Below are 22,428 nucleotides of genomic sequence, written 5' to 3' on the forward strand. Positions count from 1 at the left end.
CTTTTACCAAACACATTAAAATGTAAGTTTTTATCGGCTTGTATAGTTTTAACATTCTGAAACTGTTTTAACGTTTTTTTTTTTTTTTAATTTTTTAAAAATTTCAAACTAAATTGCAATATCTCAAAGCTGAATGAAACACATAAGCTATCGTTTCGTGCAGCTAAACTGACAAAATATCGTGCAAGGAAGCAGTCATAATTTTTTCTTTGTGATTTATGGACGTTTGTGAAGAATATTGAGAAAAAAAATGGAAAATAAAATGTTTTGGACGGACAGACAAACATTGTGGCTAACTTGGGAACTTTGAAACGAAACCAGTTTAGTAAGTTATCAATTGTGTGTGGCATGGAAAAGATTTTCAGTCTTAAAATATCAGACTAGCATTTTTGTTTAAAATAAAAAATTATTTTTTAAAACTTTTAACTCTAAACAAGGCATATTGTCACTGAAGCATAAAAGGCTACTATAATAAAGGCCAGATTTATAGGGGAGCAACGTGTGTGGAAGTTAGGCAGTAAGATATTTGTTTACATTTAAATTTGTGCTGTCGGGGGGAGCTGGAATGGAATTCCTGTCTGAGGAAAGAAACTATTAGAGTAGAAATCTAGGAACATGTACAGTAAATAGGTTGGATTTTGTTGCTAGTCGAGAGGATCGGGGGTATTTTTGTTGTGTGGGAGAGGGGCGGTGCATTAGTTCATCGGAGCACACTCTGTGGAAGTATTTGTTGTATGAGCACAGGTTTACAACACTACAGCAATGTGATAGGGATTTAAGCTTGGCAGACAGTGCAGGACTTATTAGATTAGAAACTCTTTTTTGCTCTCTGTCGATCTTTTTTTAAAAAACTGGGATCAACCGATCATCAAAGATGCAATTCAAAAAAGGTAACATTTTAACTTTCTTCTGATGTTGTTCTTATGTCAAACAAAACTTTCTTGGCCTTTTGACTAGAATTTGTACATCTATAATATAAAAGCGAAAATGTGTTTGTGTGTGCGTGCATTTTTTGTGTATGTCTGGCAAAGGCTTTTGGAGGAGGAGGCGCTCGGAGCAGTTACTGTTTCTTAGAACCTTTTATATGGTACTTAGATTATAATATCTATGATTTACGAAACAAGCTCGAGTGTATCTTTAATTTGGGCGACTTTTACACGCTGTTTTCGCAATATTTCTTGGTCTGCGCGTGTTTGTTTGGCATTTCAGTATAAATGCGAAACTGAAACCATAGCAAAACACGCCCCCTAGCACTCGGTAAGGGACATCGAGAAAAGCAATGAAGTTTGATCGATGCGGGGGAAACCCTTTATATCAGACAATTGCTATTCATTTTGACATTCCCCTACCTATGGAGAGGTTTTCCCCAACATCTTGGAGAAAACACAGAAACTGACTTGCAGCCAAAGTTAAGTTTCCCCATATGGCGTGATGTTTGACCTCATTAAATTCACGCACACCTGTCACTTAAGTTTTTAATCGTTAAATTAAAACGTTTTTCATTCCTCTCCTTTCATGGCTGAGCGGGTAAGATACTAGTCTTTTTTTCCCCTTTCTTTTCCACCTTCGCGTCAAGGCTCGAGTGCGAGCCTACCTTCCTAACAATACTTTTTTTTTCTTTTATACCTCCAAAACACCCGGGCAACGCCAGGTACCCCCGCTAGTCTATTATATAAATCTCACCTGTTTGTTTAAATGTATGTATGTTTGTATGTCTGCCTAAAACTTTCGACAGAGGTGACGGATTTTCACGAGATTGGTATCGTTTTGAAGCTCGACCCTTCGGACAACAAATATCGAAAAATTAGCTAAAATCATTAATTCCTTCACCCTCAACTTGGCACTTTTCTACATCTTTTTAATTGTATTTAATCTAATTAGTGATGATTGTTTTTATCTGTGATTTTTTAACATTTTATATCCTAATTGGCATTTTTTCACCAATATTTTCGAAAGTCATCCTCTCTTTTCGATTTACTAGCCTTAATTTAAACCTTCATCACTTCTAGTTTGGCAATAAACGCAACAGCAAAAACGTCACTTTTTTTTTCACGTTCTTTTCCTCCTTCACAGTACGGGTTCGAGCCTGCCTGCCTCCTACCACTTGTTTTTTTTTTATTTTCTCAACACACACCCCTAAACACCCGGGCAACACCGGGCACCCGGGCTAGTAAATGTATAAAGGACATTTATAAAAGACAATACAATGCAGAAGTGTAACATATAGACACAAGCTAAATCAAATTAAGAAAATATATAACGGTGGAATAAGCTATGCCAATTCACATTTTATTAATACAAAATATATGTATTTTTTCTTACATTGTATTCTTACATGAGATCAGAGTTCTATGTTGTATAATGTTTCAGGAAAATTTTCCTTCATCAGATATATGTTTGACTTTAGTTAAAACGTGCATACTGGGTCTATTGTAAATGTGAGCAGTTTTGCAGAAATTGAAAATTAATTTTATTTTGTTTAAAAAGAAATCAATTATTCTTTAAACTTAATATAGATTTTGTGTTTGGATATTATTTTAGATGATGCAGAGGAATAAGCATCATAAAGTGTCAGATAAAAAACAAATATTTTTTGAAAAAAATAAATCGATAAATATTTCATAAAGTAGTATATTTTTTTATAATACTAAAAAAAATTCAAAACAATAACATTTTATTTATTATTTTATGTAAAATGCAAATTTTTTATCTGACATGGTTTGCTGTGGACTATGAGTCACTTATTCTTCTGCATTATCTTATTTTATTTATTTATTTTCTGCGTATTTCTAACTTAATTTGCATTTTGTTTAAGTTTTAATTTATTTTCTAAATTTTTATTAAGACGGTTGATATGTTTAAATTTAACAATTTGAAAGGAGAGAAATTATCATCATGATATATATGTGTGCGTGTGCACGCCATGCATATGAACATAAACATACATACTCACACACATATGTATAAGTATTTATTTTGTTGTTCAGAATCATTTATCGAAATGATTTCACTGAACAACTACAGTTTTCCACATTTACATGGAATTGTATATATAAAGTTCTTAGTCAATTTTTTTTTTTTGTAGAAGGCTTCACTCGCACAAGATGCTTTCGGAGAGATGAATCGCTTCTGAATACTATCATACGGCATTAAAGTGTACCATTATCAGCTGTTCTGTCCAGAGATAGTATAATAATTTTATGAGGTCTGCATCCATGCCAGACGCCCACAGAATGTGAATATTCCTTTTAAGCACAACAACAAATGAATGATACAACTGTGGAGTTGATATATTCAATAAGTGAGAACTTGTCTAAATGTTTTGAGACAACCAGTTGTCAGAGAACTAGACTGGATGGTCAGATCATTAGATATCTATACTTCCCACTAAAAAAGCACATACATAGCAAGGGTTGAACCCAAGATCAACTGGGCCTTTGTCCTGTAAGTGCCTGCCCATTGATTAGGAGAGGGGTGCAGTGGAAACTAGGAAGCTTATTGACTAACTAAAAACCCAATAGAATGTGCATATATAAAAACACAAGACAACCACAACTCTTCACATAAGCCTGACGAATCCTAGTGTGGATGAAACGTGGAATATTCTGTGTAGGTTAATTGCTATATATATTTTTATAACTTTATATATATATATATATATATATATAATGATAAAATAGAACTAGTTGTTTCTTTGATCATTGTCATTAATAGCTTCCTTCCTAGGAAATGAATCTTTCTTTCATAAAATGTTTCGTCCATCTAGAAAAAAAAAATTGACATCTGCAATTTGGTCTTTATCAAGATTGTAGTTCAAATATGAATAAATAAAAACAAAAACAATTGCTGCTGTAAACATTTATGATAGGCTGTGGATGTTAAATAGTAAAAAAGAAGAAATAAAATGTTTGGTTGCGTTGTCAATGTTCTTATAGATAACTGATGCTCATAACAAAAAAGAGTTTCTAGTTAAAAACAAGCAAAACAGGGAAAGTTCATGGTCTAAGAATGGAGCCACCTCTGTCGTAAGCAATGGTGGAAAGTTCTGGCACACACACACACACACACACACACACACCTTATAAAAGGTTTATACTTTGAGGTGGTTGGTGCGTGTGTGCAGACGGTTTTGTGAGCACAGATGATTGGAGTAGAGTTATCAACCATCTAAGTAATTTTAATCGTGCAGTGTATGTGGAAGTAAGAGAAGAATGTATATTTAAATATGGGAGAAATGAAAGTAGCGTGAAGGAGTACTGTTACTGCATCCAGGGAGGAACTGCTAAGAGTAACTTTTCATGCTTTTACGGGATACTAAATCTAGTGGACGAGGACCTTTCCACCTCCCTAACTTTCTCTTTCTCACAGAAAAAAACATTGTGAGTCTGCCTCAGCTCTATCGTTACTTTTCTGGTAGGTGCTCGACTGATCTCCAATTTATGTACATCCTCGTAAAGCTTTCCCAACAACTCTCAACAATTTCCCACATTCTAAATCCGTGCCGAAAACTAAACAAAAATTCTGTAAGCAGTTTCTTTCCAAGAACTGTTTGGCTGTGGAACTCAAACCTGTGGGTTTGTTTCCCAGCTCACCACAACATGGTCGTTTTAAAGTCTTATGTAAATGTAAGTTCTTGGTGCGTTTATATAATTAAACCCTACCCAATTACTATTACTGATTGTAACAGTGTTGTCCCAGCATCTACCTAACACTCATTAATCCTTAACCTAAAAAAATAAAAATGAGAGAGAAAACCAAAGAAAATTACTAGTTCATTCTTTAACAAACAAATTCATAGTTGGCCATATATCTTGCCAAAAATAATTAGTTAAGTACAAATAATTACTTAACTATAAATTACTTAAATACATGTGAACCAAAGTAAGCAAACTTGTATGGATTTATTAGGTAAAACTAGTAGAACACCCGGGACGAGTATCTTGTTGGTTAATGATGAAATGAAATCACTAAACAATTTGTATGTCCTCTTCAAAAAATTGAAAAACTGGCTTATTGGCCTAAAATGCACAAAACATTGATTGCTTTTCTTTTTGCCAAGCCAAAACCAATTTTTCTCTACAAAACAACCAAACAAAACACCATGAATAAATATTTAAAGATATAAAGAACTTGAAACAAAACCTTTTCCCAAAATGACTGAATTCGGCAGTAAATGACCTGATAGATGCCACAAAACAAAGCAATCAAACAACCAAAGATTAATTCTCTCTCTCTCTCTCTCTCTCTCTCTCTCTCTCTCTCTCTCTTATATATATATATATATATATATATATATATATATATGGTGGGACAATTAATTGGAATCGTGAATCGTTAAAATCGGAACATTTGGGGGTTTCGGAATCGGTATCGAAATCGGAAATATTGGTGCTTATTTTCCAATGCCAAATCGATTCTTTTAATTGTCTTTGTTTATCTGATTTTGTTTCAAGTAAAATCTTCCATTGCTGCTAATATTGTATAAATTAGTAAATATTCATTGATTAAATGACCTAGTAAAGCTAAAATCGATAGATCATCCTCCAAAAGTGTATTTTGACGTTTAGGAAAATATCTACACTTTTTAACATGTATTTTAATGAAAATTGGGGGAAAATAACCATTTTATAGTTAAATAATTAGAGATTTAAAAAGAATCGAAATCGGTAATTGTATCGGAATAGGGAATTTAGCATGGAATCGGTAATTGTATTGGAATCGGGGAAAAATATTGAAATCGCCTCATCACTAATATATATATATATATATATATATATATATATATATATATATATATATATATATATAATTATTTCCACAGTCAAACACACCTCAACTTAGACTTTTATGACTTTTGTGAGTTGAGGTGTGTTTGACTGTGGAAATAATTATATATGTATATATATATATATATATAGCTGAACACGGGATTAGAAACCTGAATCTCTTGTATGTGAGACAAGCCCCCTACCACATGAGCAACCACACCACAGACAACAAAGTCTATTAGGTAACACAGATCAAGCAAACCGCTGCAAAATCTGAGAATGGAATAAACTTACTTTTTCTCAAACAAGAAGTTTGGTCATCCAACTACTGAGAACCCAAACTAATGTTTCACAAGTAGGATTTTTACACTTGCTAGGACATTGTTATCCAACAAGCTAACCTAGTGAGCAAATTAATATTAAAATTTTCAGAACGGGAGAGATGATATCATTATTTCAACAGCTAAACAACATCGCAGCTCACAAACTCGAGTCTTGGACTTCCAGTTTGTCGGCTTTCATGGCTTGCAAGCTGCAACGTTATTTGACTGTGAAAATAATCATATCATCTCTCATATTCTGAAAATTCTCATACCAATTTTGATCAAAATTCATAAAATGATTTTGATTCTAGAAAAATATCTAAAATTTTGAGCTTAAACTGAAAAGGCATTGAAAAGAAATTGAAATGCAAGGAATATTACACAATTAATATCAAATAACAATTTGATGTAAATTGAAAATATACCTACATTATGCCTCCTAGCAACTCTTTAAAATACGGAAATGTTCAGAATATCTATTAACTGATGTCTAATACCTACGATTAAAATTTTATAGAAATCAAAAGTATCTGAATTTTTAGTAAGGGTTTCCAGCCATCTTTAGTGCCTTTGGATAAAACTAAATACAGCCCACATTACCGACCCTCAAGCTTAGCAGACATATTTCAAAATTAGTAATAATTAGTGATTTAGTTTTGGAGTTTACATAAGTACAAAACATGCTCATACCTAATTTTTATATATAAAGACATTTGATTTGTCAGCATGTTTGTCCTACGGTAGAACATTATATTTATTGGATATGTTTCTGCCTGTATTTTGTTTAATTTTTGAGTGATTATTGAGGTTCGACTATGGCTTGAATGAGACCACCATTTTATTTTATTCTAAACTGAACAGGCTATTTTTATTTTTAATTAAAAAAAACATGTTAAATAAGTTGAAACACAAAAACATATCCATGTAGGTAGAAGAGTAACTTAGCTTGCCTTTGCTAACATTTATTTGTTGTATTTTTTTTTTTTACCCCCCTTTTTTTTGTTTTGTTGGCAATTCTAGAAAATCACTGAAAGTCGATCTTGCGTTTACTTTCAGCAGCCTCATAACTTTTGCTTTTCCTATTTTATTCTTTAGTCCTCACATTCTATGAACGATGTTTCTGACAAAAGGGAAAGAATTGCTGTTTTCTGGGTCAAAATCTATCCATCTTACACTTATGATAGACGTTTTACCTTGAAGTAGTACTTTTTTTTAGTTCTTTATATAAAAAGTGGCTTCATGTATTGTTTGGAAAGATTTTTTTATAAAAATAATCGATACATTTTTAAAAAAGTTTATTTAGAATTTACCTTAATAAATTATACGACAACTTCATGTGCATTTTTTTTTTTTTTGTGACTACAAGAATTGATTTAATATTTTTACTGTCTATTTGTAGCAGGGCTATTTGGTGTTGTTTTGGGCCATAATAAAATAGAAGAGGTTAATACATGAGAGTACTATCTTTATATGAGGATAGTTCCAAAAGTAAACCGTCCTATTTTTTTGTTAACTAAAAAAGTTGAAGAGCTACGAAAGCAGGAGTGGTGCCATTAAAACGAGCGACCTTTTGTGCTCCACTACATATTCACCACCATTCTTAATGAACTTTTGCCAGCAATGAATGATGGCTGTGCATGGGCATCCGGAGTGCACTTTGTCATACAAGGGTCGTTCCAAAAGTAAAGCCTCGTTTGACTCCAAAAGTTGAAGAGCTACAAAGACGGAAATGGTACCATAAAAATCAGCAACCTTTTGTGCTCCATACTTTATTTTTTCTACATAGTAACCATCATTCTCAATGCACTTTTGCCAGGAATTCAATCACACATTTCTGCTACTGATACCCGTCCATAAAAGGAATTTACTTTCTTAGAGTCTCACACCGTCAATATCTGCAACAGAATGATGAAACTTTCAGGTTATGAATGCATAAGCTCAATCATCATAACAATGCAATTTATAAGCCCCATTTTGGTGAAAAAAAAAAAAAAAAGGAGGCATTACTTTTGGAATGCCTCATGTATTAAAGCTTCTATCTCTTTACCTATCTCAATCTGTCTGTTTTTTTCTCTTCTCTCCTTCCCTGTTTCTCCACTCCCTTCCTTCCCATTAAAAAAAATAACAATCTGTGTCATTCACATCTTTTTTTTAAATAAAATGAAAATGGATGAAAAACCGACCTCTCCCCACGAAACCTGACCCAAAGAATGAATAATTTTTATTTTTATTTTAGATATTATTCATTTAGGGCAACGTTGAACAAGAATATATTAACTTTGTGTTTGTTTTGTAGTTTTTGACTTTTAGCTGGAGATAACAGACATATATAGACAACTGCCCTTTGTATAACTAGATTAGTAGAAGATTTATTAAAATAAAAAATGCAATAGTATAAAATCAAGCGAAATTTTTAAAACTTAAAAAAAAATATTATGAAATTAAATTCATCAGAATGCATTTCTGTTTCTTCATAAAACTATATATTTTCATTTTACATTAATAGTAAAAGAAAAAAAAAAAGAATGAATTAATTTGTGACGCTTCAAAGTTTTAAACTGCTGAATAGAAAATCACTTCTGGCTTTAACAAATCTTACGAAATTCCCATGTATTAAGGTACAGTTTTACATCCCATAATTTTATAAATAAAAATCAAAGCCATATTTCTTCAATCAAATGAGTTACAATTTGATAAGAATTTGGTTAAGCGAATAATTTAATGATCAAATGATATCGTAATAATTAAAATCAACTTTGCCAAATTCTATTAAAAAAATAATTTGGCAAAATAACAACAAAAACAAACAGCAATTGTTAAGAAAACATAAAAGGGATATTTGTGCAGTATATTTAACGGCGGATAAATTGAAAAAAATAAATAAATAAAAAAAGTAATATACAACAAAAAAGTTTTAGCAAATGCAAGGAAATTTAATTTTTTACTAACTTGCATAGTTGTAAAGAGGTTAAAACGTGCCTATACTATCTTTATATGAGGGTCGTTCCAAACTGACTTATCTCCCCTGACTTAAACTGCTGGGATTTTTTTTGTTAATATATGGTTTCATCGATATTTGTCGTTTGGACTCTAATAAATTCAATATAGCGGATGCATGTGCTGTTGGTGTTTCATTTCTTAAAAAATATTTCAGTAAAATATAACTTACTTTACCATAAATCCTAAGTCCGATTGACACCTCCTCAGAGTTATGGTTAGTAGTCGGGTAAAACTTGTTTTATTATCTTTTAAGTCTGAAATTAACAACCATTTTCAAATCACCAATTTTCATTTGCTCACATCTGGCTAAATAAAAATGACAATAACATGTTCAAAGAGAATAAATTTTACAATCAGTTTCCTCACTTTAAAATATACGCTAATTGCATGAGCAAAGTTTCTTTCCTAGAATTTTCCTTCTGTGGAACACAATACTGTGGGGCTGCTTTTCATCTGACTATAATATGGTCATTTTCAAATCTAATGTAAAAAAATTCTTGTTGAACCGTCCTCTTAAATAATCAAACCCTACTCAAGTGTCGACATTACCGATCATCACAGTGTTGTCTCACAGTCTAGCCGGCACTCATTAAGCTGGATTCTCAAGTAGCCCATGGGCCTTGATAACCGATGACCTCCTAATAAAAAATGTTGGTAGAAAATTACATTTTCTTGCATTTGTTAAACGTTATTTGTTGTATATTTTGCTTGTTTTTGATCTCTCAGCTGCATGAATGTCCAAAAATGGAAGTAAGACGACTCCAGGTCGACGCCGGGTAGGATCAGTTCATAAATAAAAAATGAATTATATCATGATTAATATTTAACAAAAGATAGTTTACTGTTTTGGTGCTTGTGTGAATTAGTGATCTTTTAAATTAACACATTTCAGGTGAAAACATTATGTGCTTACATGTCATGTTGAAATTAGTACAAATTCTAAAAATTTTGAAAAATGATCTAGTAGATGTACTAGATGAATTAACAAAAAAAAAAAAAAAAAAAAAAAAATCAACCACTACTACATTTTGTTTAATGTGGAATAGTTGTGTAATCAATTCAGTATGACAAACTGAGTTATCTCCCCTGACTTAAATTAAGGGTCTGGTCTACCATTTTTAAACAGAATATGATTGCGGATGATTTTTTTTTTGTACTGGATCATTTTTCATAATCTTTAGAATTTATACTAATTTCAACATAACATGTAAGCATGTAATAACGCTTTCACTTGAAATACCTTGGTTTTAAAACATTACCAATTTACACAAGCATCACTTTTTTTTTTCTCTGCCAAATTGTTTAAATACTTTTGCTGCATTGATAACCTCAAGTTTTCATGAGCGGAACTAATTATCCGATACAGGACAAAATTAGGATCAATCCAATCGGCTCAGATCGCCATGTTTTATATAAATTGATTATCTCATGTTATTTTCAAACACATTATTTGAGGAAAAAAATTTTTTTTTACAGTTTTAAAAAAGAGCATGAAGAATTTAGGGTTTTTTCTTTTCTTTTTTTTCTTTTTTGATTTAATCAGAAATTCTTTAGTAAAAATTGATTTACCAAAAAGTAAAAATAATGTTACATTTCTTGTATAAAAAAAAATTGAAATAAAAAATACAACCCAAATTTTAGTATGCATATCAAAAATTTGGAAATGGACATTTTGAATGATACAAAAAGAGGACCAAATGTTTTTCCGGCATAAAAAATATTATGTGAACAGTTGAACAAGTCAAGTTTAGCAAGACTCCTGTCATTCTAAACGTCAACATAAACGTCTACAACACTATGTGGCATTAAATAAAACATTTCTTAGTCTGTTTGACATGCAAATAGTTTGATCAATCATAGTGACATCTATTTGTAAAGGTGGTTGTAGTGGTGATGTAGCAGCTCAAGTTTCCGCATCTTCTTCTCACCTTGTAGTTACAACATTGTAACAAAGCAAAATAAAAATGCTAACGATATCTTTGATCAATGACGTCATGTTTTTACACATTATGTGAACTTTCTTTTGCCACTTTCCGGACAAAGAAGAAAAAAGCCAAACAAAAAAACAAACAAAAAACAAAAACAAAAAAAAAAACGTCCAAACGCAATCAGCTTATAAGCAAAAGAGAAAGAGCTTTCTTTATTGCTACGTGTCACTGCTGACTTCCTGTCCAAAATGCAACTTCTGGTACACATAGGTTTCCTTCCTTTTTATTTACTTTGGATTAGACATAGAATAACATGTTTTCTATTAAAAATTCAAAAACAATTAATTCATGAACAGTTTAATGTCTTTTAAATTTTTCTTTTATTAAATATACATTACATGAATACCCCCCCCCACCACCACCACCGGTTTAACGTTTGTTTTTCATGCTGGCATGTGTTGGACGGCTTTTAGAAATTGATTTCCAAAGTAATCTATATCTGGCCAGATCTTTATGTATGACCCTTCTCAAATCCATTCTTATTACTTCTTCATATATTTTTCTTGGCCTGTCCCTACCAATTGACACTACTATCTCAACTGTTCTACCCCCAAGCACTCTCCTCCATTTTTTTCAATGTGGCCAAACCAAGGAAGTTTCCTTATTTACATTCCGGATACTGTCCAGATTTAATCTTTTTTGAGGTCATCAGATTTATGCCTGTCTTTAACAGTCATGTTACACATCCATCGAATCATTCTTATATCAATTCTCCTCATGCAACGCATTTCCTCAACCCCTATTTATCAGGTTTCATTTCCATTCATAGATTCTTTTACAATAACATCAGCACCAATGATATCGACGATATCGAGGCAGCAAAACTTCAGAACAGTCTTAATAAGCCTCACCATCCAAATATACTTTCTCCATATCTGAATTGTACGGCATAATCGCGTTGACACACCGGTTCTCATCAGATCACGGAAGTTAAGCAACGTTGAGCCTGGTTAGTACCAGATGGGTGACCATTTGGGAATTCCAGGTGCTGTATGTGCTCTCTGCTTATCTCAGCATTTATTTCCAGTCGTCCTGTACCTACACTTCACTTGCCACTAGTATTTAACAATGTCAACTCAGGAGAGGTGTGGTTGGACATTGTGCACCTCCTGCCACAAAAATTTTACGTGCAGGCACTCCTACATGAGTATCCATAGTCTGTCAAAGACTGAAGGAGCCTAATAGATCTGAATTCTCATCTGTCTTCATTGTCTTACATTTTTTTGTACACAAACTGTTTATCACCTCTCAAGTTAACAGTAATTCCACTGCATTCTTGTGTATCGAATGCTTACAAGTTGAAAAGTGCCATAAAAAAAAGAGTTGTTCCTAACTCTTTTTCCCCAAATTGAACTTTGCCTGAAGGCTTTCCAACACTACAACCACTGATCATCATTTTCGTCTTGGAAACATTCACTCTCAGACTATAACTTTCAATAGCATTCTTCCAAGTCAAGTAGACCTTCCATTGTTTCACAGGTAAGTACTAAGTCATCGGCATATGACATCTCTTCTGGACAATCCATGCAAAACGCCCTAAATGGAAAGCAACAGATTCAAGACAGATCTCTGATGTTTTCAATCCTCTCATAATATTCATCATCATTCAACTGACAATCTATTCATCTTAATAACCCTTTATCCTCGAGTGGCTTTTGACTTTTATAATTGATGACACATTATTTAAAGAGAAGAAAAATGTAGTGCCATTCTAAACTCGTTTCTTTCAACTGCCAATCATAATTGAAGTGCTTCAGTCCGATGAACATTTTGAACTGTGTACAAATATTGCTTTAACATTAAAACTGCCACTATATGTCTAATACTATTGAGTACATTTGTAGATTAGTGGGACAACTTTGCTCCGAATTTATACAAAGCCGATACAGCTTTTGACTCAGTTGGGGGATAAGGGTACCATCGGCTCCAAAGCCACCACAGTTAAAACCATTGTTGGCTTGTTCTCTATTTGTCGAGATACAATTCTGTGAAGCTTTGGGAAGTCTACTCTTCTCACCAATCAAATTTTATCGGTAATCCCCTGAAGTGCCGATGGAACTGCCCAGGCATTTGTTACAGGCTATAATACTCTTCCTCTTGGGTGCTGGCTTTTCAAATGATGCTTCCCCGACCTCATGTCACCTGCTATGGGAGGTAAATAAGCATCATTTAGCCTTCGATACAAATATTCTTATTAATGTTTTTTTCTTTTTGCAAGAAGTAAATATAAATTAGTCTAGATTTTAAAAAAAAATGAAAAATTCTGGCCAGTTCGAAAAAATAATTGTGTTTTGTTTTGTTTACATTTTGGAAAAATGTGTATTTCGTGTGACATGAACTTCCATTTTGGTTTCTCTTTATAATTCTTATGTGTGAAACATTACCATGGAACTGCTTCTCTGCATACTGCAACATAGCAGACTTCAAATTGTCTTAAACTAACTTTATAAGTAATCAAATTTTGTTTAATTCATTCACCATTTTTAATTCTCATAACATTTTCATCATTCAACCGACAATCCATCTCATTAACCTTTATCCTCGAGTGGCTTTTGCTTTTTGGAAAATCTTGTAACTTTCGCTTCCTCCTATTTTATTTTTCATCCTTACATTCTATGAGTGATGTTTTTAACAAAGGGGGACGGCTATTGTTTTGAGTGAGTGCTATGTGAAGATTTTCAATCCTCTCCATAATATTCATCATCATTCAACTAACAATCTATTCATCTTAATTAACCTTTATCCTCGAGTGGCACATTATTAAAAGAAAAAAAGATGTGGTGCCATTCTAAACTCGTTCCTTTCAACTGCCACTATAATTGAAGTCCTTCAGATACATTTGGTCCAATGAACATTTTGAACTGTGTACAAATATTGCTGATTAAAAAAGGCAAGTCTTATGGTGCAGTTCATTTGTTGCACTGGCAACATTTGCAATAGACACAGCGCGAATGAATAGCTTGAAAACATATCACCAACCAAGCAAGCAGGCCGCAATGTGACTACAGCGATTATAGAAAGCGGGTTTGTTCGGTTTGGAACACACTTGAATTTTGTTTGCTTAGCAATTATATCGTGTTTTCAAAAAAAAAAAAAAAAAAAAAAAAATGGAAAGACAAAGCGAGAAAGTTTGATAATTAAAAAAGGTTTTCTTTTTTTCATTGTTATATCGCAAAATAAATCAGCATCAGTCCAACTGAAATTGCAAATGTTTGCATACCCCCCCCCCCCAAAAAAAAAACGTTAATTTGTTTTCAGCCAAATTTGCTTGAAAATAATGCGATCTTCAGGTGCAGAGTTCTCCCCCCTCACATGACCTCTTAAAGTTTGAGTTAATATTTACTTTAGGCAATCTAAAAAAGAAAAAAAAACTCCACCCGACACTATTTCAAAACACCTTATTTTTAGCATAAAACCTACTATATTTACTGTATTAGTTAAATTATTCATACTGCTGACATCACTCCAAAAAGAATAACGTAATGGATAAAAGTACTAAGTATAATCACTTATAAGAGACAGTCGTCTGGAGATTGAGGATAAAATCCTTAGTACAGGACAATATTAAAAATACTGTTACAAATTAAGATTTCTACTCGATCATTGCTGATGGAACAAGAACAAGTTACCCCACGTGGGTTGAATATAGGGTTCAATTTAAAATTCCATACAGATTGCAGAGGTTGCAGATTGCAAAGATAAGAATATTTTTTTTATTAAATGAGTTTTCATAATTTAAGCATTCATTCTTTTTGTGCACTGTTATCCTCATCTTTATAGTTGTTGTTGTTGTTTCACCACGTTTCGGCCAACTCATCCTTTGGCCTTCTTCAGGTGATTAACTTTGGGGCTCATGGCGCAGTGGATAGAGACGTTAAGTCTCTACGGTTCCAGGTGAGCATTGTCTGAAAATAGCAGTTTCAATCTTACCCAAGCAGGCTAGAGGATTAGTTGACCAAAACATGGTAAGACAACGACAACCATGGAAGGCAGTAATTACTAGGGATACAATTAAGAGACTCAGCATTCCTATCCAGTTGAACCTGAAGAAGACCAGAGAATGAGTTGACCGAAACGTGATGAAACAACAACTATGAAGATGAGGATAAGTCTGCAAAAAGAATGAGAAACACAAATGAGAACAGTAGTCCGAATAATCCAAATTATCAATCCTTATCTCAAAAATTTCAAAACATAACACTATATAAGACTTGTTTCTTTTTGACATAAAAAATTAGTATCACTTATTTTCCTGGACATTTTATCATTTTCAACATAGTGCTCTGGTGGACGTCAAAGGTCAGGCAACGTGATGCTTCGTATTACAATCAAGAGGAGTCTCGGCCTTTTGGTCAAGATCAAAGTGTAGTATCTGTTCTTCAGATGCTGCACTTCTATTTCTTGTTCTCTTTCAGTGGAGGAGAAATCCTTCACGACTGAGACAATTTTTATTTTTGTACCTTTTCTCCACGTTAAAAAACGACCCTGGTGTCTAACTCTGTCCCGTGGGGAGGCATAGTAAATAGGTACAATCAAGATTCTTCTGGAGAAAGTCTTTTGAGATTGAAGCTTCCAGCTGCAATAAGAGGGTGCGCATCATGAATGTTTCATCATTATTTGAAGAATGACTCGACAAATCAACAACGTGTATGTGTCACGTTTAAACTTTTACTCATATAACATTCCTTAATGATGCATTATGGTAGACAAAATATTTTGTACTCTAAAAATATTTTGATTTTTGAAAATGTTTGAAGAAACTTTTAAAAATATTTCCGCCCAATTCAGAGCTTAGATTTAACTTAGCTTTACAAATATGGAAACCAAAATTAATTGTTTGGGACTAATTCTCAACTATTTCCTTTAAATTTTTTTTTTTATGTCAAAAGCAGTTACGTTTGCCAAATTTTGTATCAGCAAAAAAAGAAAAGAAAAGGAAAATGATACCTCCAGGTTGAAAATTGTAAAATTACAAAAAAAAAAAAAAAAAAAAAAATCATACATGTTTCTATTGTAATTATATTTTTTCTAAAAAGAAAATCAATAAAAAAGAAAATCAATAAATATAATAATTTTATGCAATAATACGTTGTTTTGAAAGAGTGCTGCTGGACGGCATCTTTTGATTCGCCTAAAGTTAATATTGACCAAGTTTTTTTTAAATTATTTGAATGTTCCAAAAAGGACATACGATCCATAATTGCTGGAGGACGATAAGAATAAGGAAGTCAATTTTAAGGAATTGATTCTCATATCATTTCATATCATTTCATAGTCTTTTAAAGAAATGTTCTATTTTGTTTTTGTTTTTTTTTCTGTGTGAAAAAGTGAAAATCAAAAAGGCTGGAGAGTATTTTTTTACGAGACGAGCGTGTCGTCAAGTGAGGCGGCCACTTTATGTAACATCATTTGGATCTCATCAAACGCGGCTTCGACTTCAGACGTTGTCCGGACAGGACGTTCTGCAAAAGACAAAAATATATAGCAATAAGTTCTTAGTTGTGTAGCGGGCGACACCATATTCGGGGGGGATTTACATATCGGAGACACTTAATAAGACGGTGGACGACAGAATACGGATAACGGGGGATGATGACATTTATATAACTGCGTACATTGCCACGACGACTGTGATGATGATTCTTGGAGACTTCATTGTTATTAATAAAAGCTTATTTCTTATATTTTTTACATTTTCACCCCAATCAAGACACATTGCCACTTTGGTGTAGGGGGCTACTTTCAGGGACATAACCTACTGGGTACTACGTAAGGAGTTGGGCAGCAAGATGTCGGTTCACGTTACACTTGAACTTCTGCATGTCAGTACAGTTGGGGAAGCAGGGACCTGGAAGGGAATTCCAAAGCTAAGCGGTTCTGTGGAAGAAACTACTGGAGTAGAAACCTCTCTTACATCTAGGGATTTCTACTGTGTAGGGGTGGGATTTAGCTGCTTGTCGGGTTTGTCGGGGGTATTTACGTCGAGGGAGCACAAGTGCTTGCAAGTCGCCAGAGCATTCACCATTAAAATACTTTATATATAGGTGAAGTGAGAGAGAGAGAGAGAGAGAGAGAGAGAGAGAGAGAGAGAGAGAGAGAGAGACGTAGACAGCTCTTATCACATATAGGAGGGTGAACACATTATTGAAAGAGGGATACCGTTAACATTGTTGAGGAGAAAGATGTGATATACAGTTCTTTTAAACATGGAGAAGGCAAATACATTATTGTTGATGGTGGGGACAGTTGACACTTTGGAAAGGTATTTCATATAAAGTTCGTTTACAAAGATGATCACAAAAATCACATTACCTTTTCATGGTTAAAAGATGGCAAAACGAAGACTTATAAATATGATAACCTTTATTCATAACAGCTGCTGCTGCTGCTGCTGATGATGATGATGGTCAGGAATTCAATAGCCTTTAGATTTCTACATTTTCTTGTTTCCCTTTCTGGTCGTTTCAGCTAACTCAACTCTCCTCTCTGACTCCGAACCCTTGAGTCTCCTCAACTTTCTACCCTGACTGAAATTGACTCTCTGAATACATTGGAAACTGCTTTCTTTGTGTCGTCAAAACGTGCTCCAGCCACGTGAATATTCTCACATGGATTTTACAGATCCATATTTTTTTTTTTTTTTTTTTTTTTTTACATGAAAGTCACCACTTATCAAGGCCCGGAGGCTACTCGAGGATAAGGGTTATTGCATGTACAGTAATCAATGGGACAATATCGTAGTAATCGTTAGTAATGGAGATCTGATAAAGTGTCTTACTTAAGGGGGCGGTTTATCAGGAACTTGTTTATGTTGGACTTGAAGACATCCAAGTTGTAGTTAGGTGGGAAACAGGCAAATGAAAGAGAGTTCCACAGGCGTGCACATCTAAGAAAGAAGCTTTGTTCATGGAATCTACGTTTTGATTTAGGCACAGATAAAGAGTTGGGCAAATTATATGTATTTAACACGAAGAAAATTCCTAAACTGTTTTTTTTTTCCATTGTTATGACTCTGACCTTTGCTTTATCATTATTTCTAAACACAATAGACAATTCCTAAATTCCTGTGATTGCGAAATGTATTCACTTTCAACTTTTGAATACTTGGTTCAATTCTAACCTTTTCCTTTTAACAAATATCATTTTCAAACTTATCTACGTTGTTCCTTTAATTACTGGGATCTGACCCCTTCCATGTAACAGTTGTGTAAAAAAAAGTTAGTTTTTGTTTTTCTATGGTATGGAGAGAGAGAGAGAGAGAGAGAGAGAGAGAGAGAGAGAGAGAGAGAGAGAGAGAGAGAGAGAGAGAGAAATAAAGAATTTGCCTCCCGTCCCTCACTGGTCAATAATTTGGAACAAAGATCAAATTGAATATTTTTTTTTTTTTTTTTTTTACATAGGCATCACCACATTATCAAGGCCAAGAGGCCACTCAAGGATAAGGGTTAAAGAGTGTACAGTAGAAATTGGACAATATAGTAATCATTAGTAATGAAAATTTGGTAAATTTGATAACTTATATGGAACGGCTCATCAAGAACCTATTTACGTTAGACTTGAAGACAACTATATTGTAGTCAGCCGGAAAGCAGGAAAACGGAAGACAATTCCACAGGCGTGCAGTTCTAAGAAAGAAGCTTTGTTCATGGAATCTACGTTTAGGTTTAGGCACAGATAAAGAGTGGGTGGAATTATTGATAGTGTTTACAGCTAGATGAGTGTTTCTTGTGAAAGTTTGGCGAGGGGGGGGACCATAGATTGAAGCTCAGTCGAACACTTTCCATGAAAATAACGATACATCAGAGACAAACTCGCAAAATCTCTTCTGTGAGATAGAGGTTGCAAGGAGGAGAAAAGGACATCTCCTACGAGGCTACGAAGTCTATTTTGAACTCTATCAAGGCAGGCCAAGTCCTTTCTAGCAGCTCCTGCCCAGATGTGGCAACAGTATTCCATCCTTGGACGTACCTGGCTCTTATATAGATAGAGAATAGAATCAGCAGTGAGATATTTACCGGATCGATAGAAAGATCCCACCATTTTTCCAGCGGCCTTGGCAACAGATTTGATGTACGTGTTCCATTTAAGATCAGGAGTAATGGTCAAGCCCAGAAGCTTGTCAAAACTTGAGGCCTCCTGAAGACGAGAGCCATTCATTTCAATTGATGCCAGATGTGGATTAGAATGTTGATGATGTAAAGAGAGAAGCTTGGTTTTAGATGCATTAAAAGTAACCAGCCACTCCTTTCCCCATTGTACTACGTGCTCAAGATCAGAGGAGAGAGAATTGGAGAGAACTTGGTCGTTTACTGTCTTAGATGTGCTACCATAAATGGTAGTGTCGTCAGCATAAATGTCTACAAATGATGTAAGGATGTGATTTGGAAGATCATTAATGTAGATCAGGAAAAGAGTTGGGCCCAGGATGGACCCCTGAGGGACACCGGCATTAATACTGTGAGCTTCTGATGATTGAATAAAACTCTTTTTACTTCCATCAACCAATGAGGATGTTGGCTATTTCACATCTAGCCTGTTTCATAAACTTGAAACGTTAGAACTCAAATGATCAACAAACTAGTTGATCATATTATTTGGATTCTTCAGACTACTGTTCAACACTCTGTAAGCTCTGACCTTCTTCAGATGCATCTTGTCAAACTTGAGAATCTTTCTGTCGAATTCGGGAATCTGCACAGAATTTTGAACGAAACCTTTTATTTAATCCATGGGGAGTATCATGACTGGGTAGAAGTCCGAAATAATTCGCAATTGTATTTTGAGTGTTGCCCACACTAAGAATTTAACCTTCAACCTCCTAAGAGTGTAATTTACGACAGAATTTTATCAAGTACTTTATCCACTATGCCACGGGTTCATGCTACTCCTGTTGATTGAATAAAGAGTTCGTTTGAAATTCTGTGCAGATTTCTGAGTTTCACAGAAAAATTCCCGAGTTCAACAAGATACATCTGGAAAAGGTTGGAGCCAACATCGACTGAAACGTTGTGAAAATGACACTCAAGATGAGAACACTAATCCAAACAAACCAAATAATACGAATAACGAATCCTCATCTAAAAAATTTGGAAACATAAACTTGCTGCTTTTATGTAAAGCTGTAACACTAAATACACTTACACACACGTTAAGATGTGAACACTCGAGACCCAACACGTTGTAGACTCAGTCACAAAGGAGATAAAAAATAGCAAAAAACTTCAACTTGCTCTTTCAGGTTTTAAGAAAAAAAACCTTTATTCCTTATTCTCCCACCATGCATGACTTCTTGTTATGGCTGTGAAGTCTTTTACATGATCGTCTTCTTCAATGTGATCATCGGTCTGTGCACACATCCTTTTTATAGTCTTTTTCTTTTTCTCTACCGTGATGTCACTTTACACACGACTCAGCATTCGCATACAACCCCCATACGCACATCCGTGATTGGCTTTTATGAAATTGCATGGGATCAATATGAAGTGTAATCTGGTCATCAAAAAAAAATCTTTATCATTACATAGTTTTTGTTTTTTTTAGAAATGTTTTATTTGTTTTTTTATCTGTTTGAAAAAGGAAAAAAAAAAAAAAGAAAGGCTGGAAATGTGTATTTTATGAGAAGTGAATGTTTGTCTTCAAGTGATGCAGCCATCTTATGTGGATCTCAACAAATGCGTTTTCGACTTTAAACGTTATCTACTATTTTCTGTACTTTCCACTTTCAGTTTTATTCAAGCAGTGTCAAATGAATGAAAGCAAAATGCATGAAACTGAATAAAAAAATAAATGAAAGAAATTGAATGAAGAAAATATGAAAAATAAATAAAAGAAGTGAATGAAAAATAAATGAAAAAATGAATTAAATTATTAATGGATAATAACGAATGAAAAATTGAATGAATAAGAAGTGAATGAAAATGAATAAAAAAGTTAACAAAAAAAATAAAACAAATGAAAAATGAATGAAAATATGACGAGATCCGTGGCGACACCAGATGATCTTGCTTTTCAAATAGAGGATGGGAGAGGATGAGGTATGGGAGGGGGGGGACATACTGACACTTGGTCAAGGAAAAACAGATGTTTATGAGAGAAGAAATAGGAATATTTTGATGGGAAATAAATAAATAAATATGATAATGAGATTCTCGAGTTGGCAGAAAAAGCAATACAGGGTCGCCAGCCGAAAATGTTTGACCATTCACTCATGGAGATAAATAGTTGTCGCTTATCACATCAGGGCCGGGGTGGGGTCTTTAAGAGAAAGACAAACGAGAATTTGTTCCGATATAATGGCTGTTAAAAATCTGTTGTTTTTAAAACCCTGTTGAGTGACATGGTCGACCTGGAGGTGACTAATTACATGATAAGTAACACCTCAGTGCAATGAGGGTTAAAAATTGGTATAGATAAAAGCCGAGAGAAGGAGTAGAAATTAGGGAAACAGAGAGAGAGAGGGAGAGGAAAAAGGAAAAGGGAGTACAAATTGATACGATAAAAGAAGAGAGGGAGAGGAAAGGAAAGGAAGAAAGAATAACTCCAAAAAGGTGGACGGAGGAATTACTGTTTTGATAAAAACAAAACACTTGGCTAATTGGTGTCTGTTTTCACTGATCCCTTCCCGTGGACTGACGGTAGATGGTAAAAGAAACAAAACTGCCAGCCCCCTAAGTTGCATGACTAGGCAGTGTGTAACTATTATATTGTAAAGTCAAAGACAATAATCAATTCTGTGTTAAGAAAAAACAATTAAGTTTTGACTTTCTTTTCTTTGATTGGAACGCCGTTGTGAATGCAATATATTTCTCTGATAGCCCAGATGACGGTTGGAAGCTGATTTGAAAGCAGAACTGTAAGGAGACCGACGACGACCCGAAGACGAATTCGACCACTAGACGAAACCACGGGTGGCGCCACAGGTATCGGCTACAGGTGTATTTCAATCACGAGCCTATGCACTTGAGCTGAGCTGCACGGAGGCGTTACAAAAAAAATGAATTAAATTATTAATAAAAAAATGAATGAAAGTAAGTGAACGAAAAAAGAATTTGACTCAATGCAGGATATTGAGTACTTATAAAATTAAGGAGACCCCCCCCAGAGCACTACTAAAACCAAGTTCTCTTCTCCTCTAGAAGAGTAATCAGTTTTTTGTGAGGAGTGAAGGAAAAAGAAAATGAAAAGAAAAGAAACAACAAAAATAAAACATGAGTAGAGAAAGAAGGAGGTTACATCTTGAGTAGTGTCATCATGTCGCACAATTAATATCCATATATATATATATATATATATATATATATATATATATATATTCAGTAAAACAAGCAAGGAGAGTCGTTGTTACAGCAT

The 22,428-nt window shown here is 33.9% G+C and overlaps 1 protein-coding gene and 1 pseudogene across 1 annotated transcript in view; one reads left to right on the plus strand and one right to left on the minus strand.

Annotated features, from left to right (window-relative positions):
• Window positions 1-11,959: 11,959 nt before the first annotated feature.
• Window positions 11,960-12,076, plus strand: LOC145249781 (5S ribosomal RNA; annotated as a pseudogene).
• Window positions 12,077-16,290: 4,214 nt separating this feature from the next.
• The window catches only part of LOC145249605 (uncharacterized), a 188,793-nt gene continuing 182,655 nt past the window's right edge, over window positions 16,291-22,428 (minus strand). The window contains exon 20 of the mRNA XM_080111315.1: window positions 16,291-16,541. Within this exon, the coding sequence (XP_079967441.1) occupies window positions 16,438-16,541 (104 nt within the window). The 3' untranslated portion in view covers window positions 16,291-16,437. The remainder of the gene's footprint in view (window positions 16,542-22,428) is intronic.

The sequence above is a fragment of the Euprymna scolopes genome, chromosome 28 (assembly GCF_053919585.1).
Source record: "Euprymna scolopes isolate OS-2025 chromosome 28, ASM5391958v1, whole genome shotgun sequence".
Lineage (NCBI taxonomy): Eukaryota > Metazoa > Mollusca > Cephalopoda > Sepiida > Sepiolidae > Euprymna > Euprymna scolopes.